The sequence below is a fragment of the Mizuhopecten yessoensis genome, unplaced genomic scaffold (assembly GCF_002113885.1).
Source record: "Mizuhopecten yessoensis strain PY_sf001 unplaced genomic scaffold, ASM211388v2 scaffold7283, whole genome shotgun sequence".
Lineage (NCBI taxonomy): Eukaryota > Metazoa > Mollusca > Bivalvia > Pectinida > Pectinidae > Mizuhopecten > Mizuhopecten yessoensis.
The window spans coordinates 1,272,545-1,295,367 of record NW_018406970.1 but is presented as its reverse complement, the minus strand read 5'-3'; the positions used below and the strand labels follow the sequence as shown (position 1 = coordinate 1,295,367).

General features: G+C 37.3%; 1 protein-coding gene across 1 annotated transcript in view; it reads left to right on the top strand.

The window, feature by feature from the left end:
* The window catches only part of LOC110453384 (low-density lipoprotein receptor-related protein 2-like), a 172,361-nt gene extending 149,886 nt beyond the window's left edge, over nucleotides 1–22,475 (top strand). Inside the window, exons 13-28 of the mRNA XM_021502306.1 lie at nucleotides 1,604–1,741; nucleotides 2,391–2,562; nucleotides 3,470–3,712; nucleotides 4,218–4,426; nucleotides 5,773–5,979; nucleotides 7,386–7,511; nucleotides 7,717–7,860; nucleotides 9,702–9,848; nucleotides 11,692–11,886; nucleotides 12,619–12,888; nucleotides 14,973–15,212; nucleotides 15,473–15,682; nucleotides 16,643–16,907; nucleotides 17,480–17,664; nucleotides 17,854–18,009; nucleotides 20,955–22,475. Of these exons, the coding sequence (XP_021357981.1) occupies nucleotides 1,604–1,741; nucleotides 2,391–2,562; nucleotides 3,470–3,712; nucleotides 4,218–4,426; nucleotides 5,773–5,979; nucleotides 7,386–7,511; nucleotides 7,717–7,860; nucleotides 9,702–9,848; nucleotides 11,692–11,886; nucleotides 12,619–12,888; nucleotides 14,973–15,212; nucleotides 15,473–15,682; nucleotides 16,643–16,907; nucleotides 17,480–17,664; nucleotides 17,854–18,009; nucleotides 20,955–21,592 (3,545 nt within the window). The 3' untranslated portion in view covers nucleotides 21,593–22,475. The remainder of the gene's footprint in view (nucleotides 1–1,603; nucleotides 1,742–2,390; nucleotides 2,563–3,469; nucleotides 3,713–4,217; nucleotides 4,427–5,772; nucleotides 5,980–7,385; nucleotides 7,512–7,716; nucleotides 7,861–9,701; nucleotides 9,849–11,691; nucleotides 11,887–12,618; nucleotides 12,889–14,972; nucleotides 15,213–15,472; nucleotides 15,683–16,642; nucleotides 16,908–17,479; nucleotides 17,665–17,853; nucleotides 18,010–20,954) is intronic.
* Nucleotides 22,476–22,823: the final 348 nt, after the last annotated feature.

Here is a 22,823-nt window from a genome sequence, read left to right as displayed (position 1 = left end):
ATAGGACCCAAGGCATTGGTAGACCGTACTTCATTGGACTCAGTCATTGGTAGGATGTACTTCATAGGACCCAAGTCATAGGTAGGCTGTACTTCATAGGTCCCAAGTCATTGCTACTTCGTAGGACTCAGTCATTGGTAGGATGTACTTCATAGGACCCAAGTCATAGGTAGGCTGTACTTCATAGAACCCAAGTCATTGGTAGACAGTTCTTATTGGACTCAAGTCATTGGTAGGATGTACTTCATAGGACCCAAGTCATAGGTAGGCTGTACTTCATAGGACTCAAGTCATCGGTAGGCTGTACTACATAGGAATCAAGTCTTTGTTACGTTAATGTACTAATTCATAGGACTCAAGTCATTGGTAAGCTGTTAGAGATGGGAGTCAAGTCTTTGGTAGGTTAATGTACTAATTCATAGGACTCAAGTCATTGGTAGGCTGTACTTCATAGGACCCAAGTCATTGCTACTTCATGGGACTCAGTCATTGGTAGGCTGTACTTCATAGGACCCAAGTCATTGGTAGACCGTACTTCATTGGACTCAAGTCATTGGTAGGCCGTACTTAATTGGACTCAAGTCAATGGTAGGCTGTACTTCATAGGACCCAAGTCATTGGTAGGCCGTACTTCATTGGACTCAGTCATTGGTAGGCTGTACTTCATTGGACCCAAGTCATTGATAGACCGTACTTCATTGGACTCAAGTCATTGGTAGGCTGTACTTCATAGGACTCAAGTCATTGGTAGGCTGTACTTTATTGGACTCAAGCCATTGGTAGGCTGTACTTCATAGGACCCAAGTCATTGGTAGGCCGTACTTCATTGGACTCAGTCATTGGTAGGCTGAACTTCATAGGACTCAAGTCATTGGTAGGCTGTACTTCATTGGACTCAAGTCATTGGTAGGCTGTACTTCATAGGACCCAAGTCATTGGTAGACTGTACTTCATAGGACCCAAGTCATTGTTAGGCCCTACTTCATTGGACTCAAGTCATTGGTAGGCTGTACTTCATAGGACCCAAGTCATTGTTAGGCCGTACTTCATAGGACCCAAGTCATTGGTAGGCTGTACTTCATAGGACACAAATCATAAGTAGACTGTTCTTGATTGGGCTTAAGTTATGGTGAAAAATATAGGACTTCATCATCAATATGCAATGTAGTATAGGTTTTTATCATTGGTAGGATGTACTTGATAAGACTTAAGTCTATAATAGCACTCCAGTCAATGGCTACAAAGCTGTCAACTGGGAGTCCAATTGGTTCCAGGCTGTACTTTATAGGGCATCAGTAGGTTGTACAAACAGTATAACTCAGGTCATTGTTAGGTTGTACATTTTATTGTTACTCGCGCTGGCATAGGAGTGTCTATATATATATATATACTTCTTTTAAAGTGATGCATATAGATTTCAATGAAACTTTTACCTAATGCTTATTTAGTAAAAATGATAGTTGTTGAAAGGATGTATTCAGATTTCATATCAAACTTTATAAAACAAAAATAATTAGGTGTTTAATCTGCAGCTTACAGTTTTAGATTCTTTTAACTTTCTGTTATTTTGATGTTGACCTTGACTTTAACCTTGACCTTGTAGCACCACATGAAGACCCATGTGAGGATGCTCCATGTAGCCACAAATGTATCCGTGTGACCATCCAGTCTCCCCCCTACAACTGTATCTGTCCTGATGGTACCGCCATGATGATGACCAATGATGGATCGACTTGTCTTCGTAAGTTACACGTTCCTTCAGATTTTTAAACTGTCTTTCTTGCCAAAATGTTTAAATTAAATTAAAATGTAAAAAAAAAATTTTTTTTTTTTCATGCTTAATTTTTTTGACTATACATTTGTATCATATTATTGTCTTAAATGGGAATATTTTGCCGCAGTTAAATTTTTACCTTTTTCTTCCATCCGGAAGGTCAGGGAGAATTTAAAGCGACAGCGAATATTAGTATATACATATATACAACATATATACCCTATATAGTAATTATATATGTGATGAGCAAAATTATAACACAGGGCGAATATGGATTTACTTTGAAGGCCAAGTATTTGAATGGGCTATAAAGTTTCCCAGTATACTGAATATGAATGTTCAGTCCGTCGATCAGCTCTTGCAACTCTTGTACATTTATGTAGTAATATTTATGCTTTAATTTAGTTGTGTTTCTTTTTCTATGGTGCTGCCTTAAATACAGATAATGAATAGAAACAGAATATTTAATGTAATCAAAAATAATAATACGCCAGCAAAAAGTATTAAAAGTCATTTTACATGAAATCAAGAATACATCTTATTTGATGTTCATTTGCTTTAACTCTGAAACATCACCTCATTAACATTGGTTTGTACCGCCTTGTGTATCTGCCAGGCCCTGAGAACTTCATGCTGGTGGCTGATTTGAACCTGATACAGATGCTGAGCCTGGACCCAGACTCGGAGCCCCACCCCCACGTCCTCCATTATGGACACTCCCAGAGTGACATCCTGTCCGTGGTGTTTGATTCCAGCACCGACACAGTTTTCTGGATTGACAGTGCAAAGTATATATAACTAACTTAAATCCTAGATTCTTGTCTTCCTGCATACTGTTTAAATTTCTTTCTGTTAATGTAACACTGGGCAAACATGATAAGCCATATTGTGGAGTAGTTTAGATGGGGTAAGGGAGATAACTCTTAATATAAACAATCTTCGTTTAACCTTTTCACCACTGTAGACCATGATGGACTCATCCAGATCAATGCATGGTAGAGTCTACGAAAGTTACATAGTGGTGAAAGGGTTTTGTCATAAGGATCATAATTATGGCTTTGTTTAATTTGCAAATTTATGATATTTTCTGTTAAAACAAATTCCATGAAAAATCACACTATCAAAGGAAAACAAGAAGAAAAGCACTCCCAAAATGACCATTTATACACTTATTACATTTTACATTTTGTGAGAATCTTGGTTTTGCTGTTTTCACAATCTAGAGCATAATTTGCAAATTGTCAATGTCGCCAACATTTTTCTAATAAGAAATCACTGTTGATTAAAATTGATCAGGCAAGAACACAGTTAAAAAATTTTACCACAAAGAATTTAACAGCTATAAAATACAGAGAGTTGTTGTCTCTCTGGGACATCTCATTGTCGTTCTGACGAAACCTGTCTATTCTGACACTCTGTTGGAAACAACATATAGTTGGTCATATCCAACAAAAGGTCAGAATACACAGGTAAAATGGTAGATTATGACAAATGGGTTTACAGCATAATATTGTATTAGACATGCGTCCTGATTACTCAGGGGTCTGACTAGATAGGAGGCCTAATTAATTAGGGGTCTGATTAGACAGGATAACAGAAGTTTACTTAGATTATAAAGGTTTCACCGTATGATTACTCAGTGCCTATGATATATCTTGTGATGTACGTTCTAACATATCTCTGTTTAAATTGTAGGATTTTCTCCATGACACTTGGTAATGCCAATGGTCCCACCCTTCTTCTGGACAGTGGTCACTTTTCTCTCGGGGGTCTGGCTGTGGATGAAGAAAAGCAGCGGCTGTACTGGTCATCCTATGACCAATCTCTCCACGGCCGTATCATGCGCATGAAGTTGAAGCATGGGCCTAAGTCTACGAAACCCATTGTGACGGTCAACAGGGCTGTTCCCAGGACAGTTTTACTGTACCCCAAGCGTAGGTGGGTGTGACAGTCAATGTGACTTTTAAGCCTCATTAAAACAAAAACATTAAGATTCATTTAAAAAAATTTGATATAAAATTATTTTTTATGAATATGGAAAATAATTAAGATACATGAATCCCATGTGAGTGGAGATTTGGAATCTGTGCAAGGGAAACAACTTGAGTGTTAAAACCTGGTGCAGGGTTTAATTGAATATATGATCATGGTCGCCATCTTTATTCCCTCTAAAGTGCAATGGTGTGCAGGGGAACTTGGGTTGCTATTTTATTCCTTGGCGGATGCACACTTTTGTCTATCCTGTTACAAATAGTGTACCTATATTTGTTGCTCTCCCTGTGGTGACCGGTGTTAGAACCTGGGTTGTTGTGGTGTCCCGAGGGTGAACACATTTAAATGGGGGAAAGCAAATGGCTCTCCTCCTGTTACAATGCCGAAGAATCTTATACTTTATAAAAAAAAATGTCAAAAGTATTAAAAATGAAAATTGTCTGTTTCTAAGGTGGATATTCTGGACTGAGTACCCAGAGCGACACATGTCTGGAGACGAGGACTCCCACGAGGGATCAATCCACCGGGCCCATACGAGTGGTACTCACCACCAAATCCTGATCAAACAGGGCCTCATGTGGCCCAGCTCCCTTGCCATTTACGACAACAGGTTGTACGCCGCAGCCATGGGGGGCCGAGTCCTCAGCATGGACCTTGATGGTGAGTACTGTATTATAGTATTATTGTTCGAGGGCGAACACATTTAAAAAGCGGGGAGTAGTGTGGCAGATTTATGCTGTACATAGGATTATCGTCACTTTCTAGCTTTGTGCTAGCCAGAATTTCCCTTTAGCTCAATGCATGGTAGAGCATCAGACTTGGAAGTTTGGGATCGCGGGTTTGATCCCCAGTGAAAGCACAATACCTTCCTTAATTTTCTGTTAAAATATATTGTCCAGTCAAACCTACTCATGTGACCACCTCTATATAGAGACCACCTGTGTTAAGAGACCACTTATGTTTCCCATTGTAGTGATTTATTTGTGAATGAACCTGTCTTAAGAGACCACCCATTATAAGAGATAACTTTTGATGTTTCCTGTTGTAGTGAAATATTTGTGAATGAACTGGTCTTATAAGCACCCACCCATTATAAAAGTGTTTCCTGTTGTAGTGAAATATTTGCGAATGAACCTGTCTAAAGAGACCACCCATTATAAGAGAAAACTTTTGATGTTTCCTGTAATGGTGATTTATTTGTGAATGAACCTGTCTTAAGAGACCATCCATTATGAGAGATCACTTTTGATGTTTCCTGTTGTGGTGAAATATTTGTGAATGAACCTGTATTAAGAGACCATCTGTGTTAAGTGACCACTTTGACATTACATGGGTGGTCTCTCTACACAGGTTTGACTGTATCGTCTGATATCTTTATTAAGATATATCTGGCTAGATGCAATACTCAAGCATGATTGACTGTGCTACAGACTTCGTAATTATTTTTTTTTGTCATTAATGCTCAAATAAAGTTTGCGATATGTTTACAAAACCTTATCAACGTGATCAGTGGAAAAAATGAATTTAATTCTGGTTCTCTATGAAATGCTATTTTGATATTGTAAGACATTCACCATCTATAAATGTAACTTGGAGCTAGGTCATTTTTAGCAATTTTTAGCCATTGAACGGAGACTATAATATATGTAGAGCTAATATCAACAACGAGATCAGTAGAAAACTGTATCTCATTGTGGTCATATTTTGCATGGTAATTAAAACTCTATACTGTAAAACGTTTGTCATCTATAAACTTAACTTGGAGTTAATGAACTCATTCACCCCTGAAGTTTCATATAATGTACTATTCCAACCTTTGAATTGGAAGGGTTCAAATGTGTTTTCAGGGGTGAATGAGTTAAAAGATTCTTACAAACTAAGAATGTACCATGACAAAATTAGTGAAATTGTTTCGATATGTTTATGACTGTTTGATGTTGTATAATTCATGTATATAAAAAGGCAATAAATGCTTTCTACTACAACTCTGATTATTTACTTTTCAGGTTCCAACATTGAAGAACTGTACGTGTTTGAACCATTCACAGTGGGCATGTACGAAATGTCTTTCTTGTCCAACTACCTCTTCATGACCAATCTAAAGCGTCGGTCAGTTGATCTGCTGGACATCGAGACTGGCTGGAATGTAACGCTCTCCTCTCAGTTCAGTCGTCCAACTTCTCTTTCCTACTACCACCCTACAGATCTCACAGGTATAGCGTCTCTGTACAGTATTTGTTGTCATAAATAGTTGTTTCATGGTTATTAATCTTGTTGTAGTTTATCAATTTACTATGGCCCTTTCCTGAGACCTGTTCCCAAAGAGAAAGGCCAAAATAGATTTAGTACATTATATTACATGACGATAGATCTTGCAAATCTAATGTCAATAAAACTCTTGGAATACATATCTCTGTCTTTATTTCCAACATTGGCATGGCCGATAAAATGATCAATTTAGTAATGTATGGTTGTATACAGTTGTTATAAGTTATAACTGTTGTTATAGTTACATACTGATCATATAGTTATATAATTGTTGTTATTGTTATATATTTTTGATATAGTTATATTATGTTGTTAGAGAAATATACTGATGTTATCGTTACCTACTGTTGGTATGACTATATAATGTTGTTGTGTTATTACACTTGTTATGGTTATATACTGTTATGTTATACACTGTTATGTTATGTATTGTTATCATTAAACACTGTTATGGTTAAATACTGTTATGGTTTTATGTTGTTATCATTATACACTGTTATGTTATGTATCGTTATGGTTATATACTGTTATGGTTTTATGTTGTTATAATTATACACTGTTATGTTATGTATTGTCATCATTATACACTGTTATGTTATGTATAGTTATCATTACATACTGTTATGTTATTCACTGTTATGTTATGTATTGTTATCATTACACACTGCTGTTATGGTTATACACTGTTATCATTATACACTGTTATGTTATACACTTTTATGTTATGTATTGTTATCATTATACACTGTTATGTTATACACTGTTATGTTATGTATTGTTATGGTTATATACTGTTATGGTTATATACTGTTATGGTTTTATGTTGTTATCATTATACACTGTTATGTTATGTATTGTTATCATTATACACTGCTGTTATGGTTATACACTGTTATGGTTATATACTGTTATGGTTATACACTGTTATCATTATACACTGTTATGTTATACACTGTTATGTTATGTATTGTTATCATTATATACTGTTATGTTATACACTGTTATAGTATGCATTGTTATCATTATAAAATGTTATGTTATACCCTGTTATGTTATATAGTGGTATGGTTATATACTGCTATGTTATACACTGTTATAGTATGCATTGTTATCATTATACATACTATAACAGTGTATTGTTATCATTACATACTGTTATGTTATGTATTGTTATCATAACATAACAGTGCAGAACATAACAGTATATAACATAACAGGGTATAACATAACATTTTATAATGATAACAATACATTACATAACAGTGTATACTGTTATGGTTATACACTGTTATGGTTATATACTGTTATGGTTATATACTGTTATGGTTATACACTGTTGTTATGGTTACAGAGAATGGAGAATGCCGGACAGACAAGAACCATTGTAGTAACAATTGTGTGTCCATCCCGCGGTCACTTTACTGTACCTGTCCAGATCGCCACACCCTCGCTCCTGACGCCCAAACATGTGTGGAAGGTAAAATAATAATTGTTAAAACCAGTGATTGTTTGATTAGAAGGTGAGATTTATAGAAATTGTTTCAATGTACCCATGAAAAATAATGAACAATTCAGGTTTTCAAATATTCTAATGGATTGTTTGGGATAAATTGATGAAAATTTAGAAAACTCATAAGTTGTTGCTGTGTAAGGATGAAAATATTTGATGTGAACCGTTGCAGTGGCTGAACCATGGGAGGCTGTGGAAGAGGTGAATTGTCGCGGACGATGTGGGGAGAATGCTCAGTGTGCCCGCCTCATCCCAACCATCACCTTCCACTGTCTGTGTAGTCCAGGACACCAACCAAACTTCAAGGAGTGTCGAGGTACAGAGGGCAATACCTCATTACCTCCCCTACATCTTTGCATTTCTACATCTGATCCTTTATCTCATCATCATCTCTCATCTGATTTTCTCCCCTCCAAGCCTGCTTACACCTTCTTCCTATGTCCACTTCCTTCCTATGTAGGCACCTCCTCCCATCCCCTTTATTGCATCATAATTCTATACTTTATTCCTCTTTCCAAAAGTATCTCATGTTTTCATGAGTATCATACCTGATAAAGCAATACCTCCGCACCTCATCTCCAGCAATACCTTCATTCCTCATCTTCAGCAATACCCTCACACCTCATCTTAGCAATAACCTCACAACTCATTATCAGCAATACCCTCACACCTCATCTTCATCAATAACCTCACAACTCATCATCAGCAATACCATCACACCTCATCTTCATCAATAACCTCACAACTCATCATCAGCAATACCCTCACACCTCATCTTCATCAATACCCTCACAACTCATCATCAGCAATACCCTCACACCTCATCTTCAGCAATACCCTCACAACTCATCGCAGCAATACCCTCACAACTCTACTTCATCAATTCCCTCATACCGCATCTTCAGCAATACTCTCATTCCTCATCTTCAGCAATACCCTCTCTCCCCATCTGCAGCAATACCCTCACTCTTTATCTTCAGCAATACTCTCACAACTCATCTTCAGCAATAACCTCACACCTCATCTTCAGCAATACCATCACACGTCATCTTCAGCAATACTATTCCTCACACCTCATCTTCAGCAATAACCTCACACCTCATCTTCAGCAATACCATCACACCTCATCTTCAGCAATACCCTCACACCTCATCTTCAGCAATAACCTCACACCTCATACCTCATCTTCAGCAATAACCTCACACCTAATACCTCATCTTCAGCAATACCCTCACACCTCATCTTCAGCAATATCCTCACACCTCATCTTCAGCAATACCCTCACACATAATCTTCAGCAATACCCTCACATCTCATCTTCAGCAATACCCGTACACATAATCTTCAGCAATACCCTCACACCTCATCTTCAGCAATACCCTCACACTTTATCTTCAGCAATATCCTCACACCTCATCTTTAGCAATATCCTCACACATAATCTTTAGCAATACCCTCACACCTCATCTTCAGCAATACCCGTACACATAATCTTCAGCAATACCCTCACACCTCATCTTCAGCAATACCCTCACACTTTATCTTCAGCAATATCCTCACACCTCATCTTTAGCAATATCCTCACACATAATCTTCAGCAATACCCTCACACCTCATCTTTAGCAATACTCTCACACCTCATCTTCAGCAATACCCTCACACTTCATCTTCAGCAATACCCTCACACCTCATCTTCAATGTTGCCCTCACTCAGTCCTTATTTTTAGTGATGCCCTGTGACACTCCTCATCTTCAACGATGCCCACTTTTTTTCCTTATGCTCACCATCCAAATCATGTCCTTTCTCTGACAAATCATTATGTATATGAATTTTAATGCAAACATTAACTATAGCGAGAACAATGTTCCATTTAAAAGATGTGATCATACAGGTGTGACGGTTAGGTACGATATTGACGTATCGTGCACATGAACCATGCCTCCTATGCATTTATATTGAAATTCAGTTGCCCACGCTTCAAATTTGGGTATATAAGTCTGGTGTTTAAAACCAAAGAAACCATTACATATCAGAGGTACAATTATGGCAAATAATTGGCATGCATTCAACAGGAATGTCCTTCAAAGCTATTGGACAACGATTGGCTATCACTATACAGTAAATCAGCTGTCACTTTCATTGTGTTTATGTTTTAGCTTGTCCCGTGAACTTTTACAAGTCTTGGATGGCAAACACTACATGTAGTACCTGTGAGCTACGTGCCACCACACACGGACAGACTGGATCCACTTCCTGTTCCTGTAGGAACCGCCAGCCACCACCGCAGAATGAGCCGTGTGACGGTGAGATGAGATATCTTCATTATACTTTGTCACCTTTTTAAACTCTCTTTAGAGACCATCCTAAGCCTGCTGGTGATACATCATTCTTCCAACTTTGACCCAGTGTGATGAATTCCCCTTGTGACCTATTGATTTATCCTTGACCCTTTGACCTTGTGATCTATTTATACAATTATTCGATGGGGAATTTGGGGAACAGTAAATAGTTTTGTCCTGCGGAAGTCCTTTGGAACTGTAAGACAAAGAAAACAGCTCCCCAGGATTTCCTCGAGACAAAGAATGGCCATGAGGTTGACTGTTTCCCAAACACCCATGAAATAAATGTTACCTACATTGTATTACCTAATACACTTGTTATGAGATTTTATAAATGAGATAGGGTTTTTGTTTTTAACATTATCAAAAACATTGTGTGAAGAAACAAATTCAGATTTGTTCCCTGTAACCATTAATTGAAGCATCTTCATTCCTAAGTCTTATTGTTGTCAAATGTTCATACCATGCAGCACTTAGTTATTCAAAATGTTCATAGCCCTAAATATATGAACAACATTCTTTGTATTCAACACAGCAATCTTCTCTGACATATCAATCAATTAGATACTCTTCAGTTTCCTCTGGCAAGTCAGATTCTGATTTCAGAAGTCATTCACCCTTTAAGACACATTTGAACTCTTCCAATTCAAAGGTTGGAACAGTTCATTAAGAAATTTTAGGGGTGAATGAGTTAAGTTATTTAGTATATTAGGTAATAACCTGTGATGTTTGTTCTCCCTCATGTAACTGTGATCTATGTGGTGAGTTACTCATCTCCAACCCTGCAATTTTGTGATGACCATTTCGGCCCTATCACCTTGTGTTGTTGCAAAAATATTGTCCCATGCTGTTGTTGCAGTACTGTAAACCGAGAACTTTTCGTCCAGTCAAATTTTGTCCCTTCGACGGAAAAATCTTTTCCCAAAAATATTGAATTTGCCCTTCACATTTAAGGCCAAAAAAAATGAATTACTTGGTTCTCAGGCCAATTTTTTTCAAAAGAGATGAGGCAGGGAGGTGGGTTTTTTTGCATTTTACATGGCAAAAATGAGACGAGGGCAAGTTTTTTGTTTGTGTAATTTGTAAAACTTTAATTGTGGGCATTACCTTGTCAAATGTGTCCGTTTTTTTGTCGCCAAACACACACATACTTTAGCAGAATGGAGTTTATCTGGGAAGGATGACTTTCCCAGATGGATGTTACCATTTTTTATAGTTGTGTAGAGATCCGTCATGGAGCAAGCCTCCGAAAATCCCCCCACGATGTTCCAGGGAAGAATCATGGACCGGGATCCCATTCCTTATTTGTACCGAAATGAGCGCCATTTGTATACGAAGTTAATAAGTCATAATCGTTTCAACACTTGCCTGTATATCAATTTTCTTTATTAATAATCCTTTTTTATAAACGTTTTTGGGACTTGGGTGACTAACGAATAATAACGACATGCGGACCAATTTTCCGGATTTTTTTAAGACGGCGGCTGGCGCATTCACATTTTTTTTTTATTATTACTTTCACGATAAAATGACAATGCGGTGCCCTAAAATGAAATGCACGCGGGCCCGAGAACCAAGTAATTTTTTTGTTTGGCCTTAACTACTATGTATATTATGTTGTTTATGAATGTTCAAAGTAATGAGAAGTCGTCCTCATTATGGTGGGCGAATATTAAACTGCAGCCAAAATTTCCCGATATACAGTATTTAGGAATATTGTTCAACTGTAATAAACATGTAAATTTTGTATGTGATGTAATGACTGGTCGAGGCAGACAATCAATCTGACGTCTGCTCATGTTTACAGACAGTATGGAAGCAGTGGTCACTGTGAAGGTGCCACCCCCGCCTCCCGTAACTTCCCAACCTAAACCAACATACAAGGTGTGGCCTAAAGGTAATTTAGGCAAGGCTGACTCCGGCGAGGAACAGATGCTAGGTGACCCACGCTTTACAAATGGACAATGGACGGACTTCAACAAGAACGGAGCTCTCAACAGAGGTAAGAATTTTTGCCTGCTAGCTGTGTTTATAGCTTTTACACCAAGTATTTGTACAACCTGCCTCAACCTCAGACTCCTCTTTGTCTTTTTTTGTTTTTGTTATTTCGAAGTGATTGAAACAAATTTTTATTGTCAATTTGTGTGAGAAGCTCAAGCAGTCAATTTTTTTCATTGTTGAGATTATATATTTATAAAATATTGAATGGGATTTTATTTTGAAATAAACTCAAAACAGAGATTTCTATTTCATTTCATAAAATGATAAGAGTTTGATTATCAAAAGACAAAATTTCCTGTAGTTTTCGAAAAGGGAAATAATGTATTTGAAATAATCTGTGTTCAGGTAAAATGTTCGTAAATTTAACTTGGAGCTTGCAGACTTGATAAGGAGGCACGGTAGTCTAGTGGTAGGACAGGTTCGAGTCACGGCACGGCACTGTGTTGTATCTTTGAGCAAGATTCGTTACTCTGCTTGTTCCAGTCTACTCAGCTGTGAATGAGTACATGGTTGGGCAGTGCTAGATTTGTAGAATGCTAGCTGTGAGCGCCAAAATGGCAGCATCGGCTGTATATGCTCCCCAGGGAGCTGAGAAAGATATTGGCTGGTTGCAAAGGCCCTATAACCTAGGATGATAATTTTGAGTTGACCTACGAACTAAGTTGTGATAAAGTGGTATATAAGAACCTCAAATTATTGTTATTATTATTTATATATTCGTCTTTGTTGACAGGATCCCCATACTTTGAGAACTGCCCGTCCAGAGAAACGCTGACCGTCCAGGTACCAGCCTCCAAAAGCAAGGCATATATACCTGTTACATGGTCGGCCCACGACTCGCGTGGAAACCAAATCCCTTACCTCACAAATTACCCAGAGGTTGATGGGAAGTTGGTCCTCGAGTGGATGGCCAATGGCGAGGATGGCAAGCATACAGTGTTGATGGATGCTAATGATATTACGGGTCAGATCACTGTCTGCAAGTTCTACGTCCTGGTACAAGGTAAGGGTTACGCTAAAGTTATACAATGGAATCTGTCACAACTGGATAGGAATTCGACCAAAATTTTGAGCTAGTTTCAGTTAACCTTTGATATAGTAACTGCAAATTCACTTAGGATAGCACACTTTTAAATTTTAGCCTTATTTTCAAATTTTAACAGCGCATATTTGGCCATTGGGAAAATTTCATAAAATCAAGACTTGCAGAATTATGGTTTAATATATTGTATTATCAGAGATGTATAATTAGGAGTCAATTTGAGGCCTTATAAAGGCCCCTTTCCCTGGAAAATTTCTGCTGTATTTTTCCAAAATCAATGCAAAAAATTACTTCATTTTCCAAAAATCAAGCTTTTTGTACATGCAATATTTTTCCGCAAATAACAAGGCACTGGCCCCTGTGGGAAGTAAGTAGAACAATCACGGATCATATTTTTATACCTATGTGTCAGATGGTGGAATTTTTATTTATACTTATTTATGAGACTGAAATATTTATACTGATCTGTCAGAGGGTGGAATTTTTATTTATACTTATTTGTGAGACTGTGGAATATTTATACCGATCTGTGAGATGGTGGAATATTTATACCGATCTGTCAGATGGTGGAATATTTATTCATACTTATTTGTGAGACTGTGGAATATTTATACTGCTCTGTCAGATGGTGGAATTTTTATTTATACTTATTTGGGAGACTGTGGAATATTTATACCGATCTGTGAGATGGTGGAATATTTATACCGATCTGTCAGATGGTGGAATATTTATTCATACTGTCAGATGGTAATTTATACTTATTATACCGATCTGTCAGATGATGGAATATTTATTTATACTTATTTGTGAGACTGTGCAATATTTATACTGATCTGTCAGATGGTGGAATATTTATTTATACCTATTTGCGAGACTGTGGAATATTTATACTGCTCTGTCAGATGGTGGAATTTTTATTTATACTTATTTGTGAGACTGTGGAATATTTATACTGATCTGTCAGATGGTGGAATATTTATTCATACTTATTTGCGAGACTGTGGAATATTTATACTGCTCTGTCAGGTGATGGAATATTATTTATACTTATTTGTGAGACTGTGGAATATTTATACTGCTCTGTCAGGTGATGAAATATTTATTTATACTTATTTGTGAGACTGTGGAATATTTATACTGCTCTGTTATGTGATGGAATATTTATTTATACTTATTTGTGAGACTGGAATATTTATACTGCTATGTCAGATGGTGGAATTTTTATTTATACTTATTTGTGAGACTGTGGAATTTTTATACTGATCTGTCAGATGGTGGAATATTTATTTATACTTATTTGTGAGACTGTGGAATATTTATACTGATCTGTTATGTGATGGAATATTTATTTATACTTATTTGTGAGACTGTGGAATATTTATACTGATCTGTCAGGTGATGGAATATTTATTTATACTTATTTGTGAGACTGGAATATTTATACTGCTCTGTCAGATGGTGGAATATTTATTTATACTTATTTGCGAGACTGTGGAATATTTATACTGCTCTGTCAGGTGATGGAATATTTATTTATACTTATTTGCGAGACTGTTGAATATTTATACTGATCTGTCAGATGGTGGAATATTTATTCATACTTATTTGTGAGACTGTGGAATATTTATACTGCTCTGTCAGATGGTGGAATATTTATTCATACTTATTTGTGAGACTGTGGAAAATTTATACCGATCTGTCAGATGGAGGAATATTTATTCATACTTATTTGTGAGACTGTGGAATATTTATACTGATCTGTCAGGTGATGGAATATTTATTCATACTTATTTGCAAGACTGTGGAATATTTATACTGATCTGTCAGATGGTGGAATATTTATTTATACTTATTTGTGAGACTGTGGAATATTTATACCGATCTGTGAGATGGTGGAATATTTATTTATACTTATTTGTGAGACTGGAATATTTATACCGATCTGTCAGATGGTGGAATATTTATTTATACTTATTTGTGAGACTGTGGAATATTTATACCGATCTGTCAGATGGTGGAATATTTATACTGTACTTGTGTGTCAGATGAAGTTCTACCGTCGTTCACCTACTGCCCTCGAGACCTGTCCATTAAGTCCACCAAACAGCAGGAGAGAGTGTTATGGAAGAAACCTGCTGCTGAAGACAATATAGGGGTGGGATCATTGACGGGAACCCATCAATCTGGAGAAGAGTTCCTACAGGGACTTACTATCGTCAACTTTACTGCTACCGACCAGGCTGGCAACAGGGCCTACTGCAACTTTTCAGTACATGTTTACGAAGGTGAGTCAAATTTACATTGATACACTTTCCAGATCATTGTTTAAAATATTCATTTAAGAGGATCTCTGCAGAATTTTTTAAAGTGAGAAATCAAGCGTGATTTCTTTGATCAGTGTTTTTAAGGAATTGAAAATGTTTTTTTTTTTTTTTTTTTCAATTTTCACATAAATTTATAATATAAGTATATCAAGATATCATTATTTACAAACTTGATTCCTTATTCATAATTACTGATCTTTAGCATTGTTGTGATTTTTCAGACAAGAAGTCATGTGAATTCCCCGAAATGGACAATGGAGTATTTGTATGTAGCATGAACCCTAAGACACACGTGGAGTCCTGCTATATTGTGTGTGAAAAGTCCTACGCTGTCAACCCGTTAGAACTGTTCAGGAAGTCTTACAACTGTGATGACACCGAAGTCCTTCTTACCCTCGAAAACATCCTCAAATACCAGCAAGGCTGTCTAAGTAAGTGGGCTCAAACAATCCTGTACATGTCATTAAATTAACTTTAAGCTAGCAATCTTCTTCACCTTATAGTAAATGAGTAGCCAAATACACTTATCAATATCGGTCTGTTCCAGCCAAAATTGTCATTGGTTTATAGCCCTTAGCAACAAAACCATCACAATAAGCACAATAATGCTGTCTCATGAAGTCCAAACTAACCTGTCCCAATAAGCCATTCAAATATGTTTCAATAATCATAACGAATCTGTATCAATAAGCCTTACAAGCCGATCTCATTAAACCCAATCATCTTGTTGCACTAAGCCATACAAGCATATCTCAATAAACCTAAAATTCCTGTTTTAATAAGTCATACAAACTTGCCTATATATATATAGCCTACTAACCTGTCTCAATAACCCCTATAAACTTATCTCAAGAAGCCTTACATACCCTCTGAATAAACCAAACAAATGTGTCTGAACAAGTCCTAAAGCATGTCTCAATAAGCCATACAAAACTGTCTAAATAAGCCCTACAGGCATGTCTCAATAAGCCATACAAACCTGTCTAAATAAGCCCTACAAACGTATGTCTCAATAAGCCATACAAACCTGTCTAAATAAGCCCCACAGGCATGTCTCAATAAGCCATACAAACCTGTCTAAATAAGCCCTACAAATGTGTATCAACCTGTAAACCTGTCTAAATAAGCCCTACAAACCTGTCTCAATAAGCCATACAAACCTGTCTAAATAAGCCCTACAAATGTGTCTCAACCTGTAAACCTGTCTAAATAAGCCCTACAAACCTGTCTAAATAAGCAATACAAACCTGTCTCAATAAGCCCTACAAACGTGTCTCAACCTGTAAACCTGTCTAAATAAGCTCCAGAGGCATGTCTCAATAAGCCATACGAACCTGTCTCAAATAAGCTGTTTTGCTTTGTTACCCTCTATATGGTTGTGTTTGTTACAGGTGTTGCACTGCCATCTGTAGTCACTCAGGAGTTTACAATGTGGTTCAAGGGTCCCTGTGAGTCAGACGACCCTGATCTGGAGGATGAACTGTACCTGTCGGTGATACAGTACCTTAAGGTACACACGCCCTGCTCCTCTCGCTTCTGTCACTTCAGCAATATCACCATTGAGTGCGACTACGACAGCAGTGTCGACCGCAATAGACGCAGCTACATGGAGAGCCTGCTGTTCATGGTCCGCTGGAATGTCACAATTGACAACGGGTACGTTTATGTCACCTGTTCAAAGATGTATCCTTGAATTTTTTTTAGACAAAAATTAGCTTTGTCAAATAAAGCAAGTGTTATAACAGGCAGTGTTTACCCTAGTTAAAAGAGAGATTGTATCATGTAGAAAAAAGTGCCTTTAAAGATAAATTGAAATACACTGCTTCAAATGTTGTATTCGGGTACATCGTGTTGATGATTCGATGATAATGAGATTTGATATTTTACATTATATTCATATAGACAGATATATCGTGATTTGCGTAATATTCAAATGTCGTCCAACCCTGGGATTGATGTGAATTTGTTAAGTGCAAAAATTTTCAAACCACAAATACTCCTATTATAAGATTCCAGGAAAGAAATACACAGTTCTAGATAGAACAAATTCCTTTGGCACATGAATTTTTCCATTTTCACATGAATTTGTAGGCTATAATAATTTGCCCGAGATGGATTCTACCGGAATTATAACCAAATGTTTGATGAAAGTTTCTGGGAAAATGACAAATTTATTTGCAGTCCGTCACATTAATATGTATCATATGTGTTTGTCTACTGTTTTCCAGAACGGATTTTCCCGAGGGTCAGGTGAGGTCTATCCTACAGGACATCCGATTGGAGTTGGAACGCCTCCTGCCTGGTTTTAGTCTCCATTTAGATAATCACCAGTATATGGCTGTTCGCAAAGTGGAAACCTCAGACCTAATCTGGAGCTGTCGCCAGGGCGAGATCTGGAACCAAGACGATTGTGGTAAGAATGGCAGTTTCGCAAGAGACTGATGATGTTAAATCGAAAGAATGTTAGTAAATTGTCTTTGCTTTTCGTTTTTAAACATTCCATAATATCCCGCCCAGACAATACTGTATTTCAATTGAATAAATTTAAGATTCAGTACCATTTGCATGCTCAAGATAACCCATTATTCCACTTGCATTGCAGTGGCATGTCCCCCAGGGTCCCGTTTCGTGGCTGGACCAACACCCTACTGCCACATATGTCCCCCGGGAACCTACCAGCCCTATGATAGACAGGAGGATTGCTTCCCTTGTCAGGACGACCTCAACTCTAATCCAGGCACCACCAGCTCCAAGCAATGTAAGATTTCTGGTGTTTTCTTGCATTCCTATGCAGATTTCAGAAACGATTTTGATTTTGTAGAATAGTTAAAAGTAATGAAACCTTGCATGTAACCATAGGACAAAAGGTAAGTTTCTTCAGGGTTTTAATTATGTCTCCCCTTCGAATAAAGGGAGACATATTGTATTAGTACTGGTTCTTCTTATGGTTCTTCTTCTTATGGTTCTTTTAATCGCAACTTGTCCGGGTAATACATTTTGAACCATTAAAGATATCTTGATGAAACTTGCAGTATGCCTGCATCGCCCACAGAAGGTGTGCAGTGCACTAGAATTAGGTCTCCTGCGCCACTATATAAAGGTATATGGCCTTTTGTTAATTGTTTATACCGAAATCTGTCTGCAGCATATTTCTCCTACGTTGACCAAACTTGCTGTATTTATGTATCTTCGGAAGGCGGAGAGTGGAGTACTGAAATCGGATCTCGTGCCGCACTACATAAAGAGATATTGCCTTTTGTTAATTGTTTATACTGAAGTTTGTCTGCAGCTTAAGTTCCATGTTATTTCTCCTACGATCACCAAACTGGCTTCCAGATATGCATATTGGCTAATAAGTGGAGACATGTTTTTGTTCTCAGAAACAAATTTCTAGTTTCATGGGGTTTTGTTCCAGGAGCATATAAGGTGGGTCCAGATTCATAGAGTACCATTGTAGTATATTGGCAACTTATATGTGGGTTTTATTTTTTGTATATCTTTTTAGAATATAAGGCCTCCAATAATTAAATGATCTGGTTATTTGAATGTTCCCGAAGGTAGTATAGCACACTTTGATTTTATTTATGATTGTTTTAGTTTGTATATTCAACATGAGCACCTATTGTTGTTATCACATCATATTTCTATCCCGATTACCCACCTTGACAAAACACATCTTTTACATCCATATCTTATGGAAAGACGTGATTTCTGGACTGGCCTGAGGATTGTATCTAAGAGAAAACATTCTTGGAAGTCATGTCAAAGTTATAGTTTCATCAAGCCTGTACAGACTTTTGTTAAAATAGGCTTCACTTAAACTTTCTTTGCAATTCATTATCTATAGTGCTCGGCTTTGAAGAACCGTCTTGTCAATTAATCTTATCATTCTTCTTATGGAACCCACTCTAGTTGCCCTTAACTTCTGTTGTGAAAGATTTAAAAGAGGGTATGATGGCTTCTGATGTAAAATGTGCTGCCTAAGAAAGCTATCACCTCACTGGCGTCAGAACTCGATGAATGCTAAGCATTATCGCTCTACACAGATCGTTCATGATCATACGATGTTAAAAAATGTTAATATTCGGTACAGTTGAAGAGGTTTCCAGCAAACGCGCTGATTAGCCTCAGATGGAGATTCTTCACGGCATCATCACGCTTGTGAAGGGGACTGTTGGAAACTTTAACAGATTTGAAGGATGCTTCTCCCATTTTCTCAATCCGGAAATTGGCATTGAGATAACCATGCTTTACTTTATATGTTAGCAGAGTTTTCTAGTTTTAGAGCCGGCTGTTTGGTTTTACGATGAGAACTTTGTTTTTCCAAGCTGTTGCAGGTGGTTGCGAGTTTCTTGCATTCTTGGAACATTAGTATTTACCCTACTTTGATGTTTTTCTCATACTTCACCCAATGTGGTTATCTTTAATGTAGACTCTTATTTGTCCCGAAACTGTTGCTGTAGATGGGATATACCATTGGAGAGAATATCCCGCCTCAGTAATTTGTTCGTCGGCAATCATTTCGCCACATTCTGGGCTTTGTTATACCTCTCCCTGGCAGTAGTTCCCTTTGGGAGGAACAAAACTGTCTGCTCAAGATCTTATTTTCTCTCCGACTGGTCCTGCATTGTAGGGATGTGAAGCAATGTCGCAGTCATGTTGGCGTGCAAAAGGGTTTGATCGTCAGGATTTTCCATTTTAAGGAGTTCCTTTGACCTACCTAGTGTACAGGGGTCCTTCCGTGATAAAGTAGGGACTGGTCCGGGGAGTAACTTTCAGAACATATCGGTGTGCTTGAACTTACAGATGTTCTGTTGGGTCTGCAATTTGTTAGAGAGGTTCTTCTGCAGTCTGTAACCTACAACTAAGCCTTAGCAGTCATTAGGTGGAACACCTTTCTAACGTAAGAGGTACTTCTTTAACGTTTTGTATTTGAGCTTTTGGGGTTCCTTGCACCATGGTGCTTCTGCCTTATTGGAATATTCCAGTCTTGTCCTTTGTGTCTGGTCTTTCTGGAGATGGGAACATGATAACACAAATTCGCAGATTTATGTGGTAAAATATTACTGAAAGGAATTGAGGAATCTTCTATTGTTATACAGATATTTATGATGTAATATTTACCATAACTTCATAAGTTTTCCTAACTACTTCCTTCTTATTTGTTGTGGCCCATGCATTATCGCGATTCTCCTGAAATAGAAGCAGAAATTATAAATAAGGTCCTGTATGCAGGTCAAAATGAGATTTGTCAAGACAGTTAATCGGGATTGAAATTTATTATTTTGCTATAAATGTATGGGAGTTAGTGTTGAGTATACATGCTAAGTTATGGTAGATACCTGTGTTACAGCATAGAAAAATAGTTTTACAATTAAAAATCTCGAGGTATTCTTTCTATTTGTTTACTTATTATTCTCGCAATGGTGTTGACTTGCACTTTATGTGAAATTGTTATGCAGATTTAAATATTTCCACCTGGCCCAAAATTTATATTAAATTTAAGTGGTTTGCTTTTATCAATAGTATAGGCCGTTCCTTCAAATATCAGTAGTGGCCTTTCTACTAATACCAGTAGCAAACTACAAATCTAGAAGTCCTTTGATTAATAAAACAAACCCGACGATATTGTTGATCTACCTTTATACAATCAGGTTCTTAGTGACTCCTCATGAAATTACCTTTAACCTTTCTCTTTGTCAGGTTTTGAAGTGACTCCTTTGGACCAAATGAGCAAATTTATCATCATCACAGCTTGTACCTTTGGATTCGTGTTCCTGGGAATGGCCATCATCCTGTATTTCCAATATAAACGTCAGCAGAAGAAGTCACGTGGTAGTAGAGGTCTAACGGTGGCCGACGGACAAAAGTACATCACCCCAAATCTATATGTGGACCCGGTCCCAATGCCCGGGTTGAGTCCAGAGCCCACCCAAAGGACCATTACCATATCAAAACCTAAACTCACGCCCGACACCAAGTCGAAGCTAAAACAGAGTCACCTTTACAGTAACCATGACTACGATGACATGCCATATACTTCTACCTTGTCCTCACTACACAATGGCTCTGCCCGAACAGTTTACCAAAACGACTTCACAAATCTGTCTCCCCCGGGAAGTCCGCGTAGTGCCAGGATGGTGGGGTCTCCCATGACAGACAGAGGCATTGGATCTCCCATGAATGATCGTGTCAATGGATCCCCTATTGCTGAGCGTATATTGGGGTCACCTGTCACAGACCGAGCTATATATAATGGAGACTTCCGAAATTTCTCTCCAACACCACGAACCAATAGTCTTAGACATCCAAGGAGCCAGTTTCACATGTATGAAGAATAATACATAGCATGTAGTGTTAGAACTGATCACTCAATACAGAAGGTAGTGCAAGACACGAGTATATTAACGGGATAATGACACGTCACATTGAATGATGTAGAATGAGTAAAACGTAAATGGGACACACTATTTAAATGTAAAATATGATTCATAATATTTACATTTCCTGCTCAATGTTGTTATTAATGTATGAGGAACAAAGTCAGGATTGATCATAGGACTTGGCACAGGAAACGGAGGAAATAGAACAATATGGCTATATCAGAGTTTAGCGGATGGGTACTGAACATGAATCCTGTCTGTATGAGGGGACGGGGACATCGCTTCCTTTTCCCTGACTTTTGAAGTGAAGCACATAAATATCATTTCAATAAATGACATCAGAAAAGAAAGAAGGATTGAAACACTATACTAAACTATACATGTGTTAATGGTTTCTTTGTGTAAAGACACGTAAAGGATGATATTCTATATCATATGTGACAGGACGTATTTGTTGCTCAGTGTGGTAAAGATGTTGACACGATACCAAGTCTCATGTTTCTAAGGTGAAATGACAACTACGTATGTGAACAAAAAATTGCTGAAATATACCTTGAAATCAAGAAAGATGTTGACACTATACCAAGTCTCGTGTTTCTAAATAACAAGGTGAAGTGACAACCACGTATGTGAACCAAAAATTGCTGAAATATACCAAGAAATCCAGAAGACTTTCTTCAAGAATCATTCCTTTTCATTTTTGTGTTGTCTTCTTTCTGATACCTATCAGTGGAAATTGTGTACAGTACAATACACATATGTCTTTTACAAGGATTTCAATTTTTTTTATTTTTTTTTATTTTTGAACAGAAATTTTGAATGTTTCATGTAAATTTAAACCAAATATTTGTCTTTATGATTTGTTTTAGGCTGTTTCATATTAAAAAATATTAACTCTGACTAGACACGCTCAAGTGTCGAGATACGTATATGTGTTACTTATGATTTCTGGTTAACTCATTCAACCCTGAAGACACACTTGAACTCTTCCAATTCAAATTGGAACAGTTCGCTATGAAATTTCAGGAGTGAATGAGTTGACATTCTTCCCGGATTCATATTGAAAGGGCAAAAAGTTAAGGACAGAACTTCAATTGTTATGAAATCAAATTTTGTTGTTTCTAATGAAATATTTTCTTGTTCCCATTCTTCTCTTAAAATGTTATGAAAGACACATTTCGTTAATTCA